The 24,910-nt window shown below is 43.9% G+C and overlaps 1 protein-coding gene across 3 annotated transcripts in view; it reads left to right on the forward strand.

Moving 5' to 3' along the window:
• COLQ (collagen like tail subunit of asymmetric acetylcholinesterase) overlaps positions 1–24,910 on the forward strand; it is an 88,247-nt gene that overhangs the window by 16,504 nt on the left and 46,833 nt on the right. The window contains exon 2 of one of the 3 annotated variants that reach the window (XM_069960433.1): positions 24,715–24,830. In XM_069960433.1, the coding sequence (XP_069816534.1) occupies positions 24,715–24,830 (116 nt within the window). The remainder of the gene's footprint in view (positions 1–24,714; positions 24,831–24,910) is intronic. The other 2 variants (XM_069960434.1, XM_069960435.1) reach the window with 2 other exon arrangements.

Below are 24,910 nucleotides of genomic sequence, written 5' to 3' on the forward strand. Positions count from 1 at the left end.
CACATTTTTTAGATCTGTTTAAAATGACATCCGTGATTGTGAGTCTAAAATAATGGACGTCATTTAGTAGCCTGGCAATGACTGGTGTTTGTACATTATTCTAGTTTCTGGTTACTAATTGGCCTAACTGAAAAGTCCATTGAATTTAATAGTAAAAATGCAGAAAGAACGGTGACAAAAGAAAAGCTGTATGTGAACAACTAATAAAAATACGTCCGCTGTTTGCAAAAGACGTCCGAAAATAATGATCATGTTCATTTTTTTACGTCCGCGGCAAAAACGTCCGTTACTCAATACATTGTGCGCATTGGACGTCCGTCTTTCCATTGACTTCAATGCATTGCTATTACAGTCAGTTAAATTGCGGCAAAAACGGACGCTTTTAAAAAAATCTAAATCGTCTGCCTTTTCTCTATTTTTGACATTGTGTGCTCTCCTAAAAACAAAAGGTGCAACAGCAACCCACAGGTGCATGGGCTTACCGTATATACTCCTCCCAGCGTACACACGGTGAACACCTGCTCTGTAGATATTAAAAATTTAAATATAAATTTTTTTCTAGAAAAGTGAGGATCTTAGCAAGCTATTTGATCAAACAGAGTGTACCATGTCACCATGTTAAGGCGTCCTCGAGACATGGTCCCTACTCTAGCATTTTCACTCTAGCAATGGCCTCTCCTGGGCTGAATAAGCCTACAACTGGGCAGATAGGAACCAAATGATCTCTTTTATAGCACCCTTGGGACATGCATGGAGTACAAGCCAACAGGAGGTAGCCACCCCCCACATTCAACAGAAAAAAAGTGGAAATTTTGGCAGCACATCTATGACTCTGTTCACACTGCAGGTTGCACACTGCTTGTGGCTTAGGTACAGACAAATAACAAAAGGTGCAACAGCAACCCACAGGTGCAAGGGCTTACCGTATATACTCCCAGCGTACACATGGTAAACACCTGCTCTGTAGATATTAAAAATTAAAATATAACTTTTTTTTTAGAAAAGTGAGGCTCTTAGCAAACTATTTGATCAAACAGAGTGTACCATGTTGCCACGTTAAGGCTTCCTCGTTTTTAATACCTACAGAGCAGGTGTTTACCGTGTGTACGCAGGGAGGAGTATATACGGTAAGCCCTTGCACCTGTGGGTTGCTGTTGCACCTTTTGTTTTTTTGTCTACTTAAGCCACAAGCAGTGTGCAACCTGCAGTGTGAACAGAGTCATAGATGTGCTGCCAAAATTTCCCCTGCTCTCCTGGCTTTTTTAGTAAATAATTAACAGTCATGGAGAATCCATGTTTAAAACTCTACATTGTATGGTTCCTCTGTTATCCCTCATGGGAATGTATGAATAAATTGACAACTGATGTGTCCCTAAATAAACTTGTACTGATTGGATAATGCCAGAGTATTAGAAAAAAACACTCAAGATTTGGATGCATTGTGGTAGCTGAACATTTAGTAATGTTTAAATAATTCCACTACATTCCCGCAAATACATATTATTAATATTTATTGGGCAAACACAAAATAGCTGAAAACTTAAGAAGTGTGCAGTCATTAGATGGGACTCAAAGAACTTGTTAAGCTACCCTTAAAGGGAATGTCTCATCAGAAAATTATCTATTGTGTGAATCATATTTTTATGTTAAACATATTTTTTAAGAAATCTTTTTTTTCCCCCCTAAACTTCAATTTTTCTATCTATATTATAAAAGAATCCTGAACTCTTGCAGTTTTCATTCTCACCACTTAGTCTAAAACTAAGCTGAGACTTCCTGTTCTGTTTGTGGTGATAAGAGGAGGCTGCAGTAAAAGTGATTTGTATAGAATTACGGTGATACGTGACACCAGTAGATAGATAGCACCAGTATAAGACAATAGCTGCTCCCTGTGGAATGACCTCTATAAAAGGTCACAGAGTATGCTCAGTAAGGTCTCAAATTAATCTCAGGGGACAGGTCCTGTCTGTTATTGTCTATGGCCAAGCTTTTAAAAACAACTTAGGCAAGATTTCAGCCCCCATGAACAAAAAAGAATAAAAAAATTATAGTCACAAACTATAAACGTAAAAAAAATGTCTATATCTGTCTCTAATCAGGTGATAAGTTCCCGTTCCACTTTTTTGTTTTTGTACTTCAACATGGTTTTATGAGACCCTGTTTTCGTTGCTTTTTCTGCAGGACAAGTCATGTTTTGGTTGATGATGGGGGGGTGTATATCTGGTGTAGATTAGCAAAAAGTTGCAAATTGTCATGCAGCTTGGCTAGTTTGCGCAATTCTTTTTTTTTTTTGCTGACTTGGATCGGCAGACAGGAAGGCATAACAGTGGCCTTCTCTTGAACTTGTTACCTTGATTTACGCCGGCAATTATGTTTGAGTCATGGTGAATATGCAAACTCAGATCTGGCGAAGATTACTGAGGCTGCTGCATTACAGACTCAAATTTGCCAGGTTCATGGGCCATGCACCTCTCAATAAATCTGGTGTGGGATACAAGGGCAGGGATTTAGTTAAGACTGGCGTACAAATGCAGGTACAGATTTTTTTTAAATATAATTTTATAGGCTATAACAGATGGCAAATATGCTGCTTTATTGATGAATGGATACCCCGCGGTGTCTTACTTGTCCCCTATCCTGTGGACAAGTTAGTTTTAAGTGAAAACCTCTTTAAAGGTTTATAATAGATCCATAAGGACTCCATGTACCGCTTTGCTTTGTTCATGAGGCATAAAGCTGTTTAAATAAGAAGCTTTATTTTTCTGTATCTCTGTTTGCTCAACTGCATGACACCAAGAATCCTAAGTCACGCTCTCCAGTAAGGACATACGGAAATTAATACAAGCAGGATGTCCAAGGGAGTGTGGGAAATAATGAATGGAGGCAGTGAAGTAGTGTCAGTATTAAGTACGTAATGTGTATCACCCAGCTTGTTTATTATTAGTTTTGATCTGCTCCCAAGTAGGAAAGACACCTGTGTTGTTATGTCAGCAGCCGCTCTTCAGAATGGTTCAGCCAGTCAATCATTGTTGACATAGGCCAATGAGTCACTTGAATTGAAGACAAGCCTTCAGGACAGCTGGTGCTGGGCACATAAATGTGCAAGTGTTCAATGAGAATGTCTGTGCAAAGTATCAGGACCCAACTATAAACAAACAAAGAACAATTAATCCAGCATTTTGACTGAAAATGACAGAATCATACAGTTTTGAAGTTCAGCAGATTAAACGAATCGTACCTGCTCATAGCTCCCTATTGCACACAGGGCGCTGAGGATGAAGTACTGTCTCTTACCTTCATACTTGACGCTGTTCCTGTGCTGTTTTTAGTATAATCTTGTATCCGTTAAGGGTTTTTGGAGCACTGGGAATGGGGTTACCACCCCCAGGGCACCGATCCAGCCTGCTAGGGGTGGATAGTCGCTCGGAGGTGTTAGCCCCACCCCCAGTGCTCCAAATGGCCTTACCGGACCCAGGATTACATTATAAACTGTGCTGAAACTACGCAGTAGGGAGCTATCAGCAGGTTAGATTTGTCCCTTTTAAGGTGCTGACAACCTGAAATTCTAAACACTCGCAATTCTTTAAATGCCTAAGAAATTTTTATTTAACTTAATATACTTTTTTTTTTTTAACGTAAGGGAATATATATCGTCATTTAAGGCAATATATATAAATCTTAAAAAAAACAATCTTTTGTATAATTCATGTTTTATGTTCCCGTTTTTGTGATTTTTGTCTAATTTTCCATTTTACTATTTATAATATAAAATAATCCTGAAATCTTGCAGTTTTCATTCTAGCCACTAGGCTTAATATTAAAGTCCCTATTACACGGGCGATCTTCAGGAGCAAGCGAGCGCCGACCTCTGAGGTCAGCACGCTGTTCCCCGCTCGCTGCCGGCGCTATTACATGCACCAGCAGCGAGGGTGAGAACAGGGAGCTGCGGGAGGCTCCCCGGATGATCTTTGTATAACTTGTATAGCGCTCTGAAATCAGGGGGGCTCTATAAATAAATAATAGTAATAATAATCCAGTGCTTTCCCATTTTGTAAGTTATTACCCTTCCCAAGGTCCATGACCTTTTACTTAGCATTGTTAGACATGACTGACTGAGCCACCTACATTATTCCGCTATTTGGTGGTCCCCTGTTAGTTTGGTATAGGTGCTATGCTTTACAGTTTCTGATACTCAGTATTCTAGTACCTTGTTCTACCTAAAGCTGTATTATCGAAGGAAACAAGCGCCGGACTATCAGGTCACCACTTGCGTCTCCCTCATTCCCCGCTCGCTGCCAGTGCTATTACACACATAGACAGCAAGTGGGAGGTGCTGCTCAAATAATCCTTAGATCTGGCTGCCTAGTGAGGTCTGCGGCGGTGTGCTTCCACCGCTTCTGTTGCACGGGGCGAAGAGCAGCAGACCATCACTCACATGATCGGGATCTTTAAACATGTTGAAAGACCACAATCAGCCATCATTGTGCATGTCAGATGATCATTGCCTTTTAATTCGCACTTTTACGCCAAATGATTATCGGCCTAAACGGCCAGTTATCAGCCAAGTTAGGCTGATAATTGTTTTGTGTAATAGAGCCTTTAGTTTTGTTTCTTTTCAGTCCAGTTGGTTCTTGGTTAATTTTTGAGTCCTCCTGTTGTGTTGGGGATATTTTGGAAGATTAAGGTTTTTCATTAGAAATGTTTTCAGGAACAGTGATACCAGTATTAGGGTCAGAATTCGGGGAGACATGTAGGAAAAGATTTCTAGGCTCAATTTTGGAAGCTAGAGAGGCTCAGGTTTTTTTTTTAATTTAGTTCTGTTCATCATACATCTGCTTCAAGTCAATCATCCCCATTATTTGTTTGCGCTATCATCTGTTCCCCTCACTATATGGTCTCTTAGATCTGTGGTGAGCTCTTAGTCCTGCAATCCTTAATCTTTTATATATTTTAAGTGTTACACGGTTTGGCCCTATAGTAATCCCAGGGGGTATTTGACTACTGGAAGCCATTATTTGGACCAAAGAAAGACAACTGCTAAGGGTGAAGACTTGTTCTGCCGTCTTGTGACCTTGTTAACATTTAATAACAACTTATGAAATATTATAAAACCATGTATACCACAGGGCTTGTGTGTTTAATTATAGAATTAGCCTAAGACACATGAAACAAACAAGTACAAACAAATATACAGTGGTTCCTTGGATTACAAGCACAATTCGTTCCGGGACTGTGCTTGTAATCCAAATCCACTCTTAAACCAAAGCAAATTTTCCCATAAGAAATCACTCATATGCAGACAATTGGTTCCACACCACAAAAATAATGATTTATTATTCTGATTAACATGTAAAACATATGAGAAACAGCAGAATATGTCAGTATAGGGCTGTAGACCCCGCTATGCAGACCATGCCCTTCCTCCACTCGCACTCCCACCCAGTACAGGGAGCTCCTAAACCAAAGCAATGCTCTTAAACCAAGTCACAATTTTGAAAAACTGTGAGCTTTTAAACCAAAACGCTCTTAAACCAAGTTACGACTGTATATGGTAAAAATTGCTTGATTGACACCTGGAGGCTGGGTCCCGAGCAGGATCAGGTATGGGAGGGAGAATAAGGAGGTGTTACAGCTTAGTGTACTTCAGGAGCTGGGGAAAGCCTCATTGACTCTTTATACTATATAATAAAAGCACTTTTATTTATCCTGAAATCACAGACACATACATTAAAAGTAACATGCGTCTTTCTGATCTAACAACTGTGTCAGCCAGTCTAACAGTGTCAGCCAATTGGAACATGAATTGCAGCTGACAGACTCCCTTTAAGCCTGCCCTCCATATAAAACGTCCACTTTTTATTATACTTTTTTAAAAAGCCTCCATTCTAACACTTTTTAATACTTGTAGCTATCTCAAGTGAAGCTGTTTTAAAGTGAATTTACCAGTTTGATTCTTGAACGTTATTTTTTATTTTTTTTTAATTACCTGGTCAGCATTGGCGTGTACATCCCGGTGGCGTGGTCCATTTTTCAGACAGTCTGCAGTCTGCGCTGCTTTCTGATATGTTAATCAGGCTGCTGTATGCACTGGAGACTTGAGACCCCCTCCCCACTGTGACACGGCCAGACTTGATTCTGATGGAGGCGTGCCAAAGAGGGGAGGGGCACCAGGCCAGCCTTCAGTGCATAGAGCAGCCTGATTAGCATATCAGAAAGCGCTGCAGACAGCGGGAAGCGCTGACGATTTAAAAAAATTGACTGCGCCACCAACAAGGTAGTATGAAAACAATTTATGCACGGACACCAACAAGGTAGTATAAAAAAATCTTTTCAAGAATCAAACGGGTACACTCGCTCTAAGGCTGGGTTCACACTACGTATATTTCAGTCAGTATTGTGGTCCTCATATTGCAACCAAAACCAGGAGTGGATTAAAAAACACAGAAAGGATCTGTCCACACAATGTTGAAATTGAGTGGATGGCCGCCATATAACAGTAAATAACTGCAATCAGGGGCGTAGCTAATGTCTCCTGGGCCCTGGTGCGAGAGGCCAACTTGGGCCCCCCCCCCTCCTTTCACGACCAAGTGATGCTATTGTTGTGTGTGTGTGTGTGTGTGTGTGTATGTGTATATATATATATATATATATATATATATATATATATATATATACACAGTGGTGCCTTGGATTATGAGCATAATTCGTTCCAGGACCGTGCTTGTAATCCAAATCCACTCTTAAACCAAAGCAAATTTTCCTATAAGAAATCATGTAAATGCAGACAATTGGTTCCACACCCCAAATATATTTATTATTCTGTACTGTACAGTAATGGAGAGGATGGGAAACACAAGGGCTGACAAGAGACTGCAGGGAGCATGAAGGAATGAGCAGGGCAGATGTGGGCACATACATGCAGCACTCTCTGTCCGGGGAGAGAGGGGTTACAGCTATGGAGAGATTACCCCCCCCCCCCCCACAGTCCTGTCCCCTGATGTAAGGGGACAGCCCCAGCCTGAAGGGGATCTGCTATGATTTGGAAGGTGTTTAGAGTACAGTGCTGTAGACCCCGCTATGCAGGCCATGCCCCTTCTCCACTCGCGCTCCCACCCAATACAGGAAGTTCTTAAACCAAAGCAATGCTCTTAAACCAAGTCACAATTTTGAAAAACTGTGAGCTCTTAAACCAAAACGCTCTTAAACCAAGGTACCACTGTATGTATATATATATATATATATATATATATATATATATACACACACACACACACCAAGACAGATATTACCTATTACCGCCATACTGTTACCGACCAAATCCTGTATACTGAGACCAATATTACCAGTAATACCAGTATATAGGGAGGAAACATTACCGCCACACCACAACCACTACCATCACCACCATATTGTTACTGACCAAATCCAGTATACTAAATCACCTCATCCAGTCATATAGAGGTGGCCCCAGCTCTACACAGGCTCTATACACCATATACATTACAGTGCAGTTATATCAGGTGACTCACAGGAGACGTCTTTTCTGATCGGAGTTCTTTCCTTTTCATCTTCTTCTCCATCCGTCCTAGGCCGTTATGAGAACTTCTTTGAGCCACGAATCCACAGAATCTGCCAGACAGACATATTAGGCTCCACACTCTGACACCATCTCCATCTCTCTACACACTGCACATCTGTACTGTCCCCTTTACACCCTCATTTAGTGGGTAGCCCTGACTCTATGTGACCTCCTAATAATATATGCCCCCCTCTGTGTATTCCCTCTCCCCCTATGTTGCCCCCCCCAAATAGATGGCCCCCTCTACCCCCTCCCTTATAGATGGCCCCCTCTACCCCCTCCCTTATAGATGGCCCCCTCTACCCCCTCCCTTATAGATGGCCCCCTCTCTCCTCACCCTCCCTTATGAATGGTCCCCTCTCCCCCCACCCTCCCTTATAGATGGCCCCCTCTCCCCCCACCCTCCCTTATAGATGTCCCCTTCCCTCCCCTCCCTTATAGATGGTCCCCTTCCCCCCCCCTCCCTTATAGATGGTCCCCTTCCCCCCTCCCTTATAGATGGTCCCCTTCCCCCCCTCCCTTATAGATGGTCCCCTTTCCCCCCCTCCCTTATAGATGGTCCCCTTTCCCCCCTCCCTTATAGATGGTCCCCTTTCCCCCCCTCCCTTATAGATGGTCCCCTTTCCCCCCCTCCCTTATAGATGGTCCCCTTTCCCCCCTCCCTTATAGATGGTCCCCTTTCCCCCCCTCCCTTATAGATGGTCCCCTTTCCCCCCCCCCCCCACCCTCATAGATGGCCCCTCTTTCCCCCCATCCTCATAGATGGCCCCTCTTTCCCCCCACCCTCATAGATGGCCCCTCTTTCCCCCCACCCTCATAGATGGCCCCTCTTTCCCCCCACCCTCATAGATGGCTCCTCTTTCCCCCCACCCTCATAGATGGCCCCCTCCTTCCCCCCACCCTCATAGATGGCCCCCCTCTTTCCCCCCACCCTCATAAATGCCCCCCTCTTCCCCCCCACCCTCATAGATGCCCCCCTCCTTCCCCCCCACCCTCATAGATGCCCCCCTCCTTCCCCCCCACCCTCATAGATGCCCCCCTCCTTTCCCCTCCACCCTCATAGATGCCCCCCTCCTTTCCCCCCACCCTCATAGATGGCCCCCACTTTCCTCCCACCCTCATAGATGGCCCCCTCTTTCCCCCCACCCTCATAGATGGCCCCCTCTTTCCCCCCACCCTCATAGATGCCCCCCTCCTTCCCCCCCACCCTCATAGATGCCCCCCTCCTTTCCCCCCACCCTTATAGATGCACCCCTCCTTTCCCCCCACCCTCATAGATGCCCCCCTCCTTTCCCCCCACCTGTACAGGCTGATAAAAAAACAAAACTTAACTCACCTGACATCGCGCTCCCACGTTGATCCTCACTCCTTCGATCTGTCCCCGGCTGCTGCGTGGCTGCCGGGGGTGTCGCGTCTTATCCCCGGCAGCGCGCGCATCCCAGAACTCCCTGCGCACCGGAAACCGGAAGTCAGGGCCCAAGGCGCGCAGGGAGTTCTGGGATGCGCGCGCTGCCGGGGGTAAGACGCGACACCCCTGGCAGCCGCGCAGCAGCCGTGGGAAAGACGGAGCCAGACTCTTATGACCGCAAGCAAAACAATGCTTGCGGTCACAAGAGTGATTGATCGGGGGCCCCGCGGGCCCCCCTTGTGGCGGGCCCGGTCGCGGCTGCGACCCCCGCAACCACGGTGGCTACGCCACTGACTGCCATTATTTCAATATAACAGCCGTTGTTTTAAAATAACAGCAAATATTTGCCTTTAAATGGCGGCCATCCACTCAATTACATTATGTGAACAGAGCCTTTCTGTGTTTTCAATCCACTCCGGGTTTTGGTTGCAATATGAGGACCACAATACTGACTGAAATATAAGTAGTGTGAACCCAGCCTTTAGGTGAATATCGTGCTTTGCCTACCGGCAATGTTACACCCACCATGTGTCACAATCCTGCCCTTATGACAAGACACTTGAGACATCATGAGACATTAACATAAAGCCAGATTACCATAAAGCCAGCGTACAGGATTAATTCCCCTTATTTTCTACAAATACAGTAGAACACTAACACAACAAAGTAGTCCAAGTACCCAAACCACTCCTTAGCTTCCTATTTCCCTGCTGCTTCTCTGGGGTGGAGTGTGATACCACTGGCATTTAAAAAAATATTACATATGAGGTTCTTATCCTACGCTTATGGCCTGAAATCATTTTTACCTTCCCCCTACCTCTAACTCTGTCACAGACGCAGGGTGCACCATTACCACTGGGGTCTACACTAGCACCCCTCAGTAATCTATCAGACCTTTCAGTGATAGATTGAAATCAATTGCCAGAAATATAACACATGCGAAAAAAAATAAGTCCTTATGTGACTCTGTATATGAAAAATAAAAATAAAAACTTACGGCTTTCAAAAGGTCAAAAGGTGAGGAGTTGCAAACATGCCAAAAGGGGTTAAACATTTTATAACTGTATCTGTCCAGAGAATTGTTGTCAAATAAAGTAATGCACAAATATCAATCTTGTGTTAGATGGCATTATTGACAGCTGGATATATAAAGATTATTGATTATTGATTTGCCAGTGTAATTGAAAACAGATGAGGAAAGATGCATGTCCCCCTTTTTGTGACCCCATTTGTGGACTATGTAATGATTATAGATGTCCAAAATAAGATTTTTAATGTATGTTCATCAGTACTGCTAAAGAATGAGGCTGTTTGTTCACTGCACTCGCTGTTGTAGGAATTTTAAAAAACATTGGAGAAACATTTGGAAAAACTGAGAATTGCAGGAACAAAATACAGAATGTATACTTACCTGTCCCTGTGCCCCCACAGCACCGCATCACCAGCTCCCTGACCACCGCCGAGCTCCAGTTACTCCTGGCTTCCTACTAAACAAGGATACAGCCATAGGCACCAGTAATAAAATACAGAGCATTAAGGTCCAGACGAACCCGAGCATGCTCGCTCATCTGTAATTCCAACATATTTTAAAATGAATTTCTGATCTCTATAAATAAAAAAAAAACAACACACCTTAAAGAATAAGTCAAAATGAAAAATTTGCTGAAGACAAAGGGCTTATTGGGATCATAAAAAAGAATGTATATTTACCCGTGCCCATACCCCCGCAGCACTGCCTAGCCTCTTGCGGACCCCTGCTGGTCTGCCACCTGCTGCTCAAATCTTCCAAAATCTCAAATCTTCCAGTACTTATCAGATGTTGTATGTCCTGCAGGAAGGGGTATTCTTTCCAGTCTGAGGAGTAGTAGAGGCTTTGATACTGGGGATTTGATACTGTTCTGGACAGTTCCTGACATGGACAGAGATGTCAGAGAGCACTGTGTCAGACTGGAAAGAATACACCACTTCCTGCAGGACATACAGCAGCTGATAAATACCGCAAGACTTGAGATTTTTAATAGAAGTAAATTACAAATCTCTGGCACTTTCTGGCAACAGTTGATCTGAAAGAATTTTTTTTTGTTTTGCTGAACTACCCCTTTAAAGTCCCATGAAAATAAATAGCAAGGCTGGCAGGGCGTGCTGGAGCTTAATAAACAATGTATACTTACCAGTGCATATGCCTCGCTGCTGGACTGCGGCTGTCATTTTTAGCTGGAATCTGGGTACTTCACTTACCAGCTCTTCCAGTTGTAACACCACAGATTGGCTGAGCAGTAGTTGATCAGCTGGGTATGTGACGATGCAGCTGGAAGAGCTGCAGGAGGCCGGCAGCTGTCAGCTGGACCCAGTAGCAAGGATAGGTTATGCTGGGTTTACACGGGACGATAATTGGCCCGATCGTTCTGCGATCGTTTTAAGATCACCCGCAGCCCGACCCCCCGCTCATCCGCAGCCCCCTGCGCCGGCTCGTTCGCCCCCCGATCGCCACCCCCGCTGCCCCGATCGCCACCCCTACCGCTCCGATCGCCTCCCCCGCCGCTCCCGCTCCGATCGCCGCTGCCGCTCCAATCACCCCGATCGCCCCCGCCACCCCGGCCTCGAGCTTACCTGCTCGGCGTAGCGGGTGTTCGTAATTCCCGGCTCCCCTCTTCAGTGCATTGATTGGCTGAAGAGGGGAGCCGGGAATTTCAAACAGCTCCTCTTTTAACATGTTCATAAATCGCGTTCGTAATTCGCAAAAAATTTGCCAATCGTTCCGTGTAAACAGTCGTTGCGCGATAGTCCGGCCGCCCGCAAGCCCGGCCCCCCGCTCATCCGCAGCCCCCTGTGCCGGCTCGATCGCCACCCCCGCCGCCGCTGCCGCTCTGATTGGCTGAAGATGGAGGCCGGGAATTTCAAACGGCTCCACCTTCAGCCAATCAGTGCTGCCTTGCATTGATTGGCTGAAGAGGGGAGCCGGGAATTTCAAACGGCTCCTCCTCAGCCAATCAGTGCTGAAGAGGAGCACTGATTGGCTAAAGAGGAGCCGTTTGAAATTCCCGGCTCATCTCTTCAGCCAATCAATGCGCTGAAGAGGGGAGCCGGGGATGTCGGAAGACCTGCTGCGCGGAGCAGGTAACGTATGCTCTTGGCCGCGGCGGTGGGGGTGATCGGAGCAGCGGCGGTGGGGGCGATCGGAGCAGCGGGTGGGCGATCGGAGCGGGGGGGGGGGGCGATCGGAGCGCAGGGGGGGGGGGGGGGCGATCGGAGCGGCGGCCGGGGGGGCGATCGGAGCGGCGGCCGGGGGGCGATCGGGGCGGCGCAGGGGGCTGCGGTTGAGCGGGGGGGCGGGCCGCGTGCAGGCCGGGCTGCGGGCGCGCGATCGCAAAACGATCGCAAAACGATTTTTCCGTACGATATATCGTACCGTCTAAACGCTGATCCTTATTAAAAAAAATCGTTACTTCGAAATCGGTAATCGTACGATCGGGCCAATAATCGCCTCGTGTAAACTTAGCATTAGGGTCCATTTACACAGAAAGATTATCTGACAGATTATTTGCAAAAGATTTGAAGCAAAGCCAGGAACAGACTATAAACAGAGATCAGGTCATATAGGAAACACTTGAGATTTCTCCTCTTTTCAAATCCATTCCTGTCTATGGCTTCAAATCTTTGGCAGATAATCTGTCAGATAATCTTTCTGTGTAAATGGACCCGGGGGGTGCGTTTACACAGAAAGATTTATCTGACAGATTTTGGAAGCCAAAGCCAGGAATGGATTTGAAAAGAGGATAGATCCCAGTCTTTCCTTTATGACCTGATCCCTGTTTATAGTCTGTTCCTGGTTTTGGCTTCAAAGATCTGTCCGATAAATCTGTCTGTGTGAACGCACCATAAGTATACTTTGTTTATTATGTATGTTCCCGCACCCCCATGTTGACACCTGTCTTCAATTACTGGAAGCTGACTTTTGTCCAATCTAGGGAATTTAACCCTTTGCATGCTGCGATCAGTATTGCACAGTGTAACCTGACAGCTGCCGAACCTTGGTCTGGCTGAGACAGACTTAAGCCATGTTCACATGGAGTAAGATTCCGTCTGCAGTGTTCTGATGCGGGCACATCCATGCGCGCCCGCATCAGAACTCCTCACTGCACACTATGAAGCAAGCGGCTGGAGCTTCATAGTGTGAACTGACATGGTTTTCTACGCCAGCTATTCAATGAATTGCAGCCACTGAAAACTGACATGTCAGTTCGCGGCGCCGCAAGAGATCCCAGCCGGAGCGTATACTATGTGCATACGCTCCGGCCGGGATCCTATAAAAGAACATGCAGCGTGTTTTTTTGTACAAAGTATGGCCGTTGTTGCCGATTACAACAACGGCTGGACTTTTACGAAAATATAGGCTGTGTGAACATAGTCCAAATCAGCAAAATGCAGGTATAACTGATCAATGCTATGCAGAATGATTTTATATGATAGTTTCCTAGGGGAGTGTAAAAAGTTTTAAAAATACAAAAAAACCCCTCCCCTATTAACCCTTTGAAGACCAGGCCAATTTTTATTTTTGCGCTTTTGGTTTTTCCACCTAGAGACCCAGATGAGCCCTTATTTTTTGTGCCACTAATTGTACTTTGCAGTGACAGGCTTAATTTCTTGCATAACGTATGCTGTGAAACCAGAAAAAAATTATATGTTTGGTGAAATTAAAATAAAACGCAATTTTTTTAAATTGGGGGTTTTGTTTACGCCGTTTGCCCTGGGGTAATACTGACTTGTTATATGTTACTCAAGTTAGTACGATTGCAACGATATGTAACTTGTTAACTTTTATTTTATGTGAAAAATTTTTACCTTTAAGGGTATATTCACACGAACGGGCTCGCAGCGAGATTCTCGCTGCGAGCCCGGCAAGTCCTGGCAGTTCCCATACACTACATACTTGCTGCGGTCTAAACGACCGCAGCGAGTATGTAATTCTGCCGCCCTTAACCCCTTCTGCTCCCGCCCGGCTCCCCCGCTGTAAGCATACTTTACCTGTCCTTGCTGCACGGGTCCGGCGTCCTGCTCTCCCATCCGGCCAATCAGTGTGTTGCCCAGCTGCAGCCACTGATTGACCGGACGGGAGAGCAGGACGCTGGACCCGTGCAGCAAGGACAGGTAAAGTATGCTTACAGCGGGGGAGCTGGCCGGGAGCAGAAGGGGTTAAGGGCGGCAGAATTACATACTCGCTGCGGTCGTTAAGACCGCAGCAAGTATGTAGTGTATGGGAACTGCCAGGACCTGCCGGGCTCGCAGCGAGAATCTCGCTGCGAGCCCGTTCGTGTGAATATACCCTAAGGCTGGGTTCACACTATGTATATTTGAGGCTGTATTTGGTCCTCATGTCAGGTCCTCATAGCAACCAAAACCAGGAGTGGATTGAAAACACAGAAAGGCTATGTTCACACAATGTTGAAATTGAGTGGATGGCCGCCATATAACGGTAAATAACTTCCATTATTTCAATACAACAGCCGTTGTTTTAAGATAACAGCACATACTTGCCATTAAATGACGGCCATCCACTCAATTACAACATTATGTGAACATAGCCTTTCTGTGTTTTCAATTAATGTTCCTTAAAATTATGCTATTCCAATCCTTATAATGCTTTTATCCTTTGGTCTATGGGGCTGTGTGAGGTGCCATTTGTTGTGCCATGATCTGTACTTTCTATCTATGCCTTGTTTGCATATATGCAACTTTTCAATAACTTTTTATCCAAATTTTTATGGATTTGATGCAACTAAAAATGGGCAATTTTGCACTTTGGAATTTGTTTGCGCTCACGCTGTTTACCATATGAGACCAAGAATGAGACAACTTAATAGTTCAGGCAATTACGCACGCGGCAATACCAAACATGTTTGGTAATTTTTATTTGTAAAATGGGATTCAGACATTTTAGGGGAGGGGATTTTTTATTAATAAAAAATAATTTTTTTATTGATTAAAAAACAACATTTTCTTTAAACACTATCTAGAAGTCCCCCTGGGGGACTTCTAGTATAACTACATTGATCTCTCATTGAGATCTATTCAGTACATAAATACTACCAATGAGATTGGTGATCTTTTGCCCTTGGCTGCTGCAGCTGAGAAAAATAGATTGCCGAGCCCAGATCAGCGTCATTACGGCGCAGACCCCTGGCTGGACAAGAAGCAGGGACTGTTTTTATCAACTCCTTTTCCAATTTTTCAAATAAAAATATAATAAAAACCCATGCGAAAAGACACATGGCAAATTTTCTGAGTTATTAAAATCAAACCATTATTGATTCAGCACCGTGATCAGCGTAAACGAAAAATTATACCAAATGCCAGAATTGCATATTTTTGATGATATTTTCTATCATATAAAATTTAATAAAAAGCAAATAAAATGTCCCATCTACCCATTTCTGATACCATTAAAAACTACAGATCATTGTGCAAAAAATAAGCCATAATTCTTCTCTATAGACAAAAAAATTATGCAGTTATAAAAGTCTGAATATGGCGATTCAAAAGTAGTTTTTTCTAAAAAGCTAAAATTTCTTAATGTTAGTAAAACAAACTAAAAAGTATATAAAGAATTGTAGTAACTGTAAACGGTAAACAATGTAGCAGCAACTTCCCTCCATAGGTGCAGTACAGCGTTTTTTTTTATTTTGGCCAGAAATATAGATATTTTTGCTTTACAGTACATTTTATGATAAAATGAAGGATGTCATTAACCCTTTGAGGACCAGGCCCAAAATGACTTAGTGGACCGTGCAAATTTTGATCTTAGTGTTTTGTTTTTTCCTCCCCCCTTTCTAAGAGCTCTAGCACTCTCAGTTTTCTATCTACAGGGCCATGTAATGGCTTGTTTTACAGGAATAGTTGTACTTTGTAATGGCGTCATTCATTTTACCATAACATGTATGATGAAACCCCAAATATATTATTTATGAAGATATAAATTGGTGAAATCGTAAAAAAGAATGCAATATGGTAACTTTTGGGGGGTTCCTGTGTCTACGTAATGCACTATATAGTAAAAGCTACATGATAGAATTATTCTATAGGTCAGCCTGAACACAACCATATGCAGGTTTACACAGATTTGTTATTTTTTTTTTTTTATGAAATCCTTTTTTTTTTTGCAATTAATTATTAATAAAATGGGCCTATTGTGACGCTTATAACGGTTTTATTTTTTTACCTACAGGGCTGTATGGGGTGTCATTTTTTCTGCCAGGATCTCTAGTTTCCTCTTATTGTCTACACCGTTCACCCTTAGTGATGACGCTTATTATATTTTAATAGAGTGGACAATTACGCACGCTACGGTATATTATATGTTCATTTATTTATTTTTATATGTTTTATTTATATAATGGGAAAGGGGGGTGATTTAAACTTTTATTGGGGGATGGGCTCTGGGGTACTTATAAAGACATTTTTTTTTATATACACATTTTTAGTCCCCTTTGGGGACTTTTACATACCATTGTTAGATTATGCACACTGATCATTGCTATGCCATAGGCATAGTATTGATCAGTGTAAGAAACGCTTTGCTGATTAAGCCTGGCTGTGGCAGTATTAATCAACAGAGAGCCGATCGGACAGCACGGAGGCAGGTGAGAGACCTCGGGCAGTCCGTTAAAATAATCGGGACCCTTTGCGGGGTTTAACCCCTTAAAGCGTAACTGTCATGTTTTTTTTTTTATTGCAGAAATCAGTAGTATAAGCGATTTTAAGAAACTCTGTAATAGGTTTCTTCAGCCAAAAAAGCCTCCTTCTGTACTCAAGAAGCAATCTCCCTGCCTCCCCCCCTGAATTCTTATCTGTGCATTATCAGGCAAACACGTCTTCATTACAGAGAAGCCAGTGAAGACGGGCTCTGCTCTCTCCATTGTAAGCCTATGAAGAGGGGAGGGGCCGAGGGAGATGAGGGAGCAGGAAGAGGTGACATGAAGGTCAGCTGTTTGTAGACTGTCTGGGCACCTAAAACGCTAAATTCAGGTGTCAGAAAGGTCAGTGCTTATCTATGAACTTACTGAGAGAAGATTGCAGGGTGTTGTGCTGTGCAGGACTGCTCCGTGCTCAGTCACTCCTCACAGCCCCTCCCCTCTCCATAGCCACATAATGGAGACAGAAATCCTGCTTCATTTGATGTGAGGGGGGAGGCTGGGAGATTGCTTTTTCAGTACAGAAGGAAACTCTTTTAGTACATAAAACCTATTACAGAGTTTCTTAAAATCGCTTGTACTGTTGATATTTAATGTTTTCAGAAAAATGACCCTGAAATGACAGTTACGCTTTAAGGACCACTTTAAGCCACTTTTCGTTTTTGCGTTTTAGTTTTTTCCTCCTTGTGTTTAATAGGCCATAGCACTTGCATTTTTCCATCTAGAAACCCACATGAGCCCTTATTTTTTGCATCACTAATTGTACTTTGCAGTGACAGGCTGAATTTTTGCATAAAGTACACTGCGAAACCAGGAAAAAAATCAAAGTGTGGTAAAATTGAACAAAAAAACGCATTTCTTTTTTTTTGGGGGGGGGGGGTATTTGTTTGTACGCCATTCGCCCTGGGGTAAAACTGACTTGTCAAGTTGTTACGATTACAACGATATGTAACATGTATAACTTTTCTTTTATCTGATGGCCTGTAAAAGATTCAAACTATGGTTAACAAATATACGTTCCGTAAAATCGCTCCATTCCCAGGCTTATAAAGCTTTTATCCTTTGGTCTATATGAGGTGTCATTTTTTGCGCCATGATGTTTACTTTCTATCGGTACCTTGATTGCGCATATATGACTTTTCGATCGCTTTTTATTACATTTTTTCTGGATTTGATGCGACCAAAAATGCGCAATTTTGCACTTTGGGATTTTTTGCGCTCACACCATTTACCGTACGAGATCAGGAATGTGATTAATTAATAGTTCGGGCAATTATGCACGTGGCGATAGCAAACATGTTTATTTATTTATTTACTTTTATTTAAAACATGGGAAAAGGGGGGTGATTCAGACTTTTTACTAATAACAACACTTTTTTTTTTTTTACACTTATACTAGAAGCCCCCCTGGGGTTAGGGTTATTCCCCCTGGGAGACTTCTAATATAGGTATACTGATCTCTCATTGAGATCTTTGTTGTATAGTAATACAACAAAGATCAATGAGATCAACACTCGGATGCTTTCGGCTGCCGCAGCCGAAGGCTTCCGGGTGCTGAGCCGGGATCAGCGCCATTTTGGAGCTGACACCCGGCCGGAGCAGATGTGTGGATCGCGATCCACCCCACTAGACACCATGGAAGTGCTGTGTCCCGTAATCGGATGCAGCTGTCATCTTTGACAGCTGCATCTGATTACTGTATTAGCGGGCACGGCTACATGCGGCACCCAGGACCGCGGTGGTTCAGAGCGGGGTCGCCGATCGGCCCTGCTCTGAACACCTCTTGCGGACGCATGACGTACGGGTACGTCATGCGTCCTTAAGAGGTTAAGGGGTTAATGACACGCTGCAGACGGACCCCACCTGCTATGAAGCGTGGTCCGCTCCGAAGCACGCTTCATAGCCCAGGACATAGCGGTACGCCCAGGGTCGTCTGGGGACAAAATTCCAGGGCGTACCGGTATGTCCTTGGTCGTCTAGGGGTTAAAAAGGTCTATTTGTCCCGCAAAAAATAAGCCCTCATATGGCTCATTAAATGGGAAAAAAGATTCTTTGAATGTAAGGGATTACAAATTTTCTAGAAATCTCGTATGGGGGAAGGGGTTAAATTCAGTCCTAAATTCTGAATATTTTTTGTATTTACAATTATTAAAATATTAATTCATTAAATGTTTATGTTCCAGGAATCATTTTAGTCTAGCTTCATGGTGCCTTTAGACAGAGAGATTTATCTAACAGATTTTTGAAGCCAAAGCCAGAAACAGAATATAAACAGGGAATAGGTCATAAAGAAAAGACTGAGATTTCTCCTCTTTTCAAGTCCATTCCTGGCTTTGGCTTCAAAAATCTGTCAGCTAAATCTCTCTGTGTAAACGCACCACTAGTCTTTTGCTTCTCTTTCTTCACTATTGAGAATGTGAAGGGATCCCTAGTGTGGTGAGCCAGGTGTATCTGAAGCTGCAGTCTTTCCTCTGTTTGGCAGAGGAGGAGATTGAGGCTTTGCTTGCTGTGCATCTTCTCTGACCGTGGGACGGTAAAGCTTTTGAAAGGAAACACCAGGTGGTATGAGCATTTTTGTGACCTTGTTATTGTGCTAAAATTAAAAAAAAAAAAAAAAGCTATACTTACCTATAATTCCTATAATTGCCTATATGATGATGTGGTTGTATACCCATATTCCAGGGTTATATTCAGCTCTGTGCACTTGTCAGCTTGTGCCAGCAGAGGTAAAGGGAACCAATCAGCCCGTTTTGGCTGATATGGTTCCCTGCATCGCTGGATAAAGCTGCTGTTCAGTTTGCGGGACATACTGCCCGCGGCTACAGCAGCAGCTTTATCACAGCAAAGCAGTTTAATAACCTGGACGCGCGGCAAGCAGAGGCGGGGAGATAGTCATCTGGGCAGCTCGCCGCCTGTTAATAGTCAACGCTCTCTGTCTGTCACAGCTCTCCACGGGATGATTGACAGCCAGAGAGGCCAGTAACGGACCTCTCTGCTTGTCAATAACCCCCTCCAAGCACACTGACAGGCAGAAAGGGGTGACTAGACCCAGGTGGGGAGCCGCCCAGATGACTACCTCCCTGCCACGTGCTGGGGTTATTAGGCTAGGTTCACACTGCGTTTTCAGCATCTGTTTAACAGATCCGTTTTTTGCAAAAAACGGATGCATTTGTGTGCATCCGTTTTTGATCGGTTTTTCCATTGACTTCCATTATAAAAAAAAACTAATCCAAACGGATGCGTTTTTTTGACGCACAATAAAGTACTGTTGACACTACTTTTTAAACTGTTAAAAAAAAACGGATCCGATAAACGGATGCTGAAAACGCAGTGTGAACCCAGCCTAAGGGTGCCTTCACACCTACCGTATCGCAGCAGAAAATCCGCTGCGGATCCGCAGCAGATCCGCAGCAGATTTAACTAAATGAATGAACACAGCATCAAATCCGCACTTACAAATCTGCTGCGGATCCGCAGCGGATTTGACAGTGCGTATTTAATGCTGTGTTCATTCACTTAGTTAAATCTGCTGCGGATCCGCAGCAGATTTTCTGCTGCAATATGGTAGGTGTGAAGGCACCCTAAGACTGCTTTTTTGCTGTGATAAAGCTGCTGTGATAAAGCTGCTGCTTCAGCCGCGGGCAGTGTGTTCTGCAAACAGAACAGCAGCTTTATCCAGCAATGCAGGGAACCATATCAGCCAAAACTGATTGGTTCTCTTTAAGGGGGGCAAAAATGTAAAATGCTAAATAAAAATAAAAGATTTCTTTTATAGGTAGTGCACCATGTTGTGGCTGGAGAAAACAAATTTCACCCTGTGAATCCACATGGGCAAGAACCACCAACCACAGCATGCTTATTATTTTGTGGATTGGATTTGTGTATTAGGGCTAAGATCCACTGTGATTCTGCAACGGAATCCACATGTAAAGGTTGTATAACACAGCACGATATAAAAGTGAAGTGAGTTTCCACCTGTCAGGTCAGTGCTCGCTTGTCTCTCCTTCCCGCTCACTGCCTGTGTTATTACATGCACAATGTGCAGGAAGCAGCGGGAGGGGCTGCCCCGGACAATTCTTAGTTTGTACGGACTGCCCATTGAGGTCAGCCCTGTTACACGGAGTGATGCGCTGCAGACTGTGCATGTGGGCTGATCGCGGTCTTTTACCTTGAGCTATTACACCAAGCGATGAACGTGCAGTAATTGGCCAGGTATGGCCAATAGTTGTTTGGTGTAATATGGTCTTAAGACATGCTGTTATTGCGGAAAAACTGTAACGCATGTGAAATCACCTCAATGGGGTGTATTTCGTTTGTGTCTCGGGAAGCCCACATTACCACTGCAGCCAATCACCACAAGAACACTGAGGCCAATGATTGACTGCAGCAGCGATGTGGGCATATGGGCAAGTCATTGCTGTAGGCATGTAAACAAGCTAAATATGGGGACAATAGTGGTGGTGTAATGGCCCTATTCCACGGGTCGTTTTAGAGGAGCAAACGAGCGCTATTAGCGCTCGTTTGTTCCTCGTTCCCCGCTCGCTGCCGCCGCTATTCAACGCGGCTGCAGCGAGCGGATGAGTGCGGGAGGGGCGGCGGGGAGCTGCGGGGGGGCTGCTCGGAGGATCGCTGATCGTCCGGGCAGCCCATAGGATATAGCAGCGTCTGCTGCCGATGCTCCTATTCAACGGAGCGACGGCAGCAGATCGCTGCTATATCAGTCGCTTGTTTTTCAACATGTTGAAAAACAAGCGACTGCAACGATCAGCCGACATGAACGATGTCGGCTGATCGTTGCACTCTATTCCACGGAACGATTATCGTCCGTAGCGGTCGATATCATCCGAAAACGAACGATAATCGTTCTGTGGAATAGGGCCATAAGATGGGTGGGGATTAAACTGGCGAATATAGCAAAACATTTTACAGAATAACAGGCTGTGGGAATTTTTTAAATTAAAAACAAAGAGCTATGCTAAAAAAAAAGTGAGGAATACTTTGGCTTGTTGCCCTAGGTAACACCATTGTTTTTTTCCACTAACTTTCTTACATGACATCATGGCTCTTCCATGTCTAGACATTAGGAGTGACTGTAAGCTGAAGCAGGCAGGGAAACTATGTCTGAGAAATTCTTTGCATAGCAACTAAGATTTAATGCTTAAAAATATAATACTGAGTTCAGTTATTGATGACTGGAAGACATTTGAACTTACATGACTGTACATGGGGTGGTTCTGCTTACAAGATAAGCACGGCAGTGTCCAGTTCTGGCTCAACAGTAGGTGACTGTCTTAAAGCGAATGTACCATCTAACCACCAATACTGAGATTTACATGAAAGCCTGTCAGCACCACTGTGGTGGAGAAACAGCTGGTGAGGTCTAATGAGGGACCTCATTACCTACATGTGGATTACCTTCCTGGGAAGGGTTCACTACCAGAGGGAATACCTACCCCCTAAAAAATCCCCCTGTAGGTAATCCCTATTGTAGTTAGGCTCCCCATTCAGGTAATGCCTATATGGGGGATAGTACTTTTTCGAGAGGCTAACAGTAAAGGGGTACCTACAGGAGGGATAGCTACATGGGTGATACAGCCTACTGGGACCTACCTGCAGAGAAAGTCCTAACCATTGTATGGTGGTACAGAGGGAGATCTAACTACTGTATTTTGGGGTACTGAGGTGACCTTACTACTATATAGGGGCACAGAGGGACTAATGCTATGTGTGCTGGAGCAAGGAACATCACTTCTCATGCGCTGTGCAAAATTCTCTGGTGCTTGTGCAAAATTTATCATTAGGCGCTCTTTTTGGCTAACACAGCTTGGCTAAAAAACTACGCAAGGGTCTGACTGGAGTACTGCTGTGCACCTTTTTGGGCAAAAACTAAAAAAAAATAATTGGTAGATTAATAATAAATAATAGATAAATAATAAATAAAAACATAAAACCATGCCCCCTCTGAACTTAAAGAAAAAAAAATGAAAAAAGTGGCAGCTGGCATAAACTTCTAAAAAATAACACAAAGCCTTGATAAATGTTGCTTAAACTTTTACATTGTGCAAAAAAAATCACATTTGGCAAAAAAAGAATGATAAATGTGCCCCAAAAATGTTACTCTGGCAGATTCTGCAGTGAAGAGTCATGGCCCCGGCCAGATGGAAAAAGAAAAAAAATTGTAAAAATATTGAATAAAAGCTCAGAGAAGAAACCAGAGAAGAAACCCCCAGTCACCAGATATAAGTCACTGTCATCTTTTGTATGGTCTATAGAACCTGTGTACCACTATACCAATATATGGTTACTGGTGAGTTATGTTGTGGGTAGCTCATGAGTCCATTTTGCTCGGAACACCCCTTTAACAAATCTCCTAATTTTTCACCTTCCTGTAGGTAATTTCCCCCCCCTTCCCCCCCCAATTTGTTAGTATTCCACATTTGGCACCCTCCTTTAGGTAACCACCCAGTAGGCAACCTGTTCCCTCTGTAATATAAGGCTATGTTCACACAACGTAAAAGTACGGCTGTTGTTGCCATCGGCCGGGTCACGTAACGGCCGGTCCAATACACCATGTGATCATGGCCTAAAACTAAATAGATGTCTATACTCACCTGCACAGTGACATTACTCTGCAGCTACAGCAGTGGGGAGGAGAGTAGACTCTTGTGGGGTTGTTGCCCGATTACTTGGTGCTTTCCATCAGTTTTCCTCCTCCACTGTATCAGCAGCTACCCACAGTGGAATCACCCTCAGGAAGTGATGCGGTACTCATGGGATCATTATGATCCCATGAGCTGATGTCCAAAAACGACCTAGGCATTGAGGAATCAATGAACCATGGTCGTGAAAGGGTTAAAGGGGTTATCCAGCAAAAATCTTTTTCTTTCAAATCCAGAAAGTTATATAGATTTGTAATTTTCTTCTATTAAAAAAAACTCAAGTCTTCCTTTACTTATTAGCTCCTATATATCCTGCAGGAAATGTTTTATTTTCAGTCTGACACAGTGCTCTCTGCTGACATCTCTGGCCGAGAGAGGAACTCTGTCTCGGTTTTCTATGAATCCCCATAGAAAACCCCTCCTGCTCTGGACAGTTCCTGTCTCAGCCAGAGATGTCAGCAGAGAGCACTGTGTCAGACTGAAAATAAAACAACATTTCCTGCATGACATATAGTAGCTAATAAGTATGGGAAATAACTTTCTGACACCAATTAATTTGAAAGAAAAAGATTTTCGCCAGAGTACCCCTTTAGGCTGGGTTCACACTACGTATATTTCAGTCAGTATTGTGGTCCTCATATTGCAACCAAAACCAGGAGTGGATTAAAAACACAGAAAGGCTCTGTTCACACAATGTTGAAATTTAAAGGATGGCCGCCATATAACAGTAAATAACGGCCATTATTTCAATACAACAGCCGTTGTTTTAAAATAACAGCAAATATTTGTCATTAAATGGCGGCCATCCACTCAATTTCAACATTGTGTGAACAGAGCCTTTCTGCGTTTTTAATCCACTCCTGGTTTTGGTTGCAATATGAGGACCACAATACTGACTGAAATATACGTAGTGTGAACCCAGCCTAAAACTGTACAGAAAAGCACAGCATTACATTAAAGTATCAAAGAGGTTATCAGGGCAAAGATAGTCTTCAATATAGTGCCCAGGGAAGTGGGTAGTAAAAAAAAAATTAACACCCCACTCCAGCATCAGTGCCGAGTTCACAGCTTCCGTTGCTATTGTAGCATGCTTCTGGATTTGGTGATGTGACATCACAGACCAGCTCAGTGGCCACAGTGGTGTCTGACTTAGCCACTGATTGGTCTTTTACATCACAGCCCAGAAGCCTGCTACACTGGAAACTAGGGCTGCAATAATCTCACTTCAGTGATAGAGGGAAGGACGTAAGTGCTTTTTTTTTTTTAAATGCGAAGTGAATTTGAAGGGAGTAGAATAGATTCTATGTACCAAGGAACTAATAAACTTGTTTGCAAGCTTATTTTTTGCAAATTGATACATTTTCAAATTCCTTTTGACAGCTTTTGTTTCTTTAGAACAGAAGAAGCGAACAAGTAGTGGAGGATGTTGTCTCCTAACACCTCCACCACCACCAATTTTCCCACCACCACCATTCTTCAGAGAACGCAGAAGCACAGTAAGTACTTAGATCAGTAGAGACCAACTGTGCGCACACAGGGGCCTCTAATTCATTAACTGGCTCCAAAACAGCATATG

This window comes from Dendropsophus ebraccatus, chromosome 2, assembly GCF_027789765.1.
Source record: "Dendropsophus ebraccatus isolate aDenEbr1 chromosome 2, aDenEbr1.pat, whole genome shotgun sequence".
NCBI classification, from domain to species: Eukaryota; Metazoa; Chordata; class Amphibia; order Anura; family Hylidae; genus Dendropsophus; species Dendropsophus ebraccatus.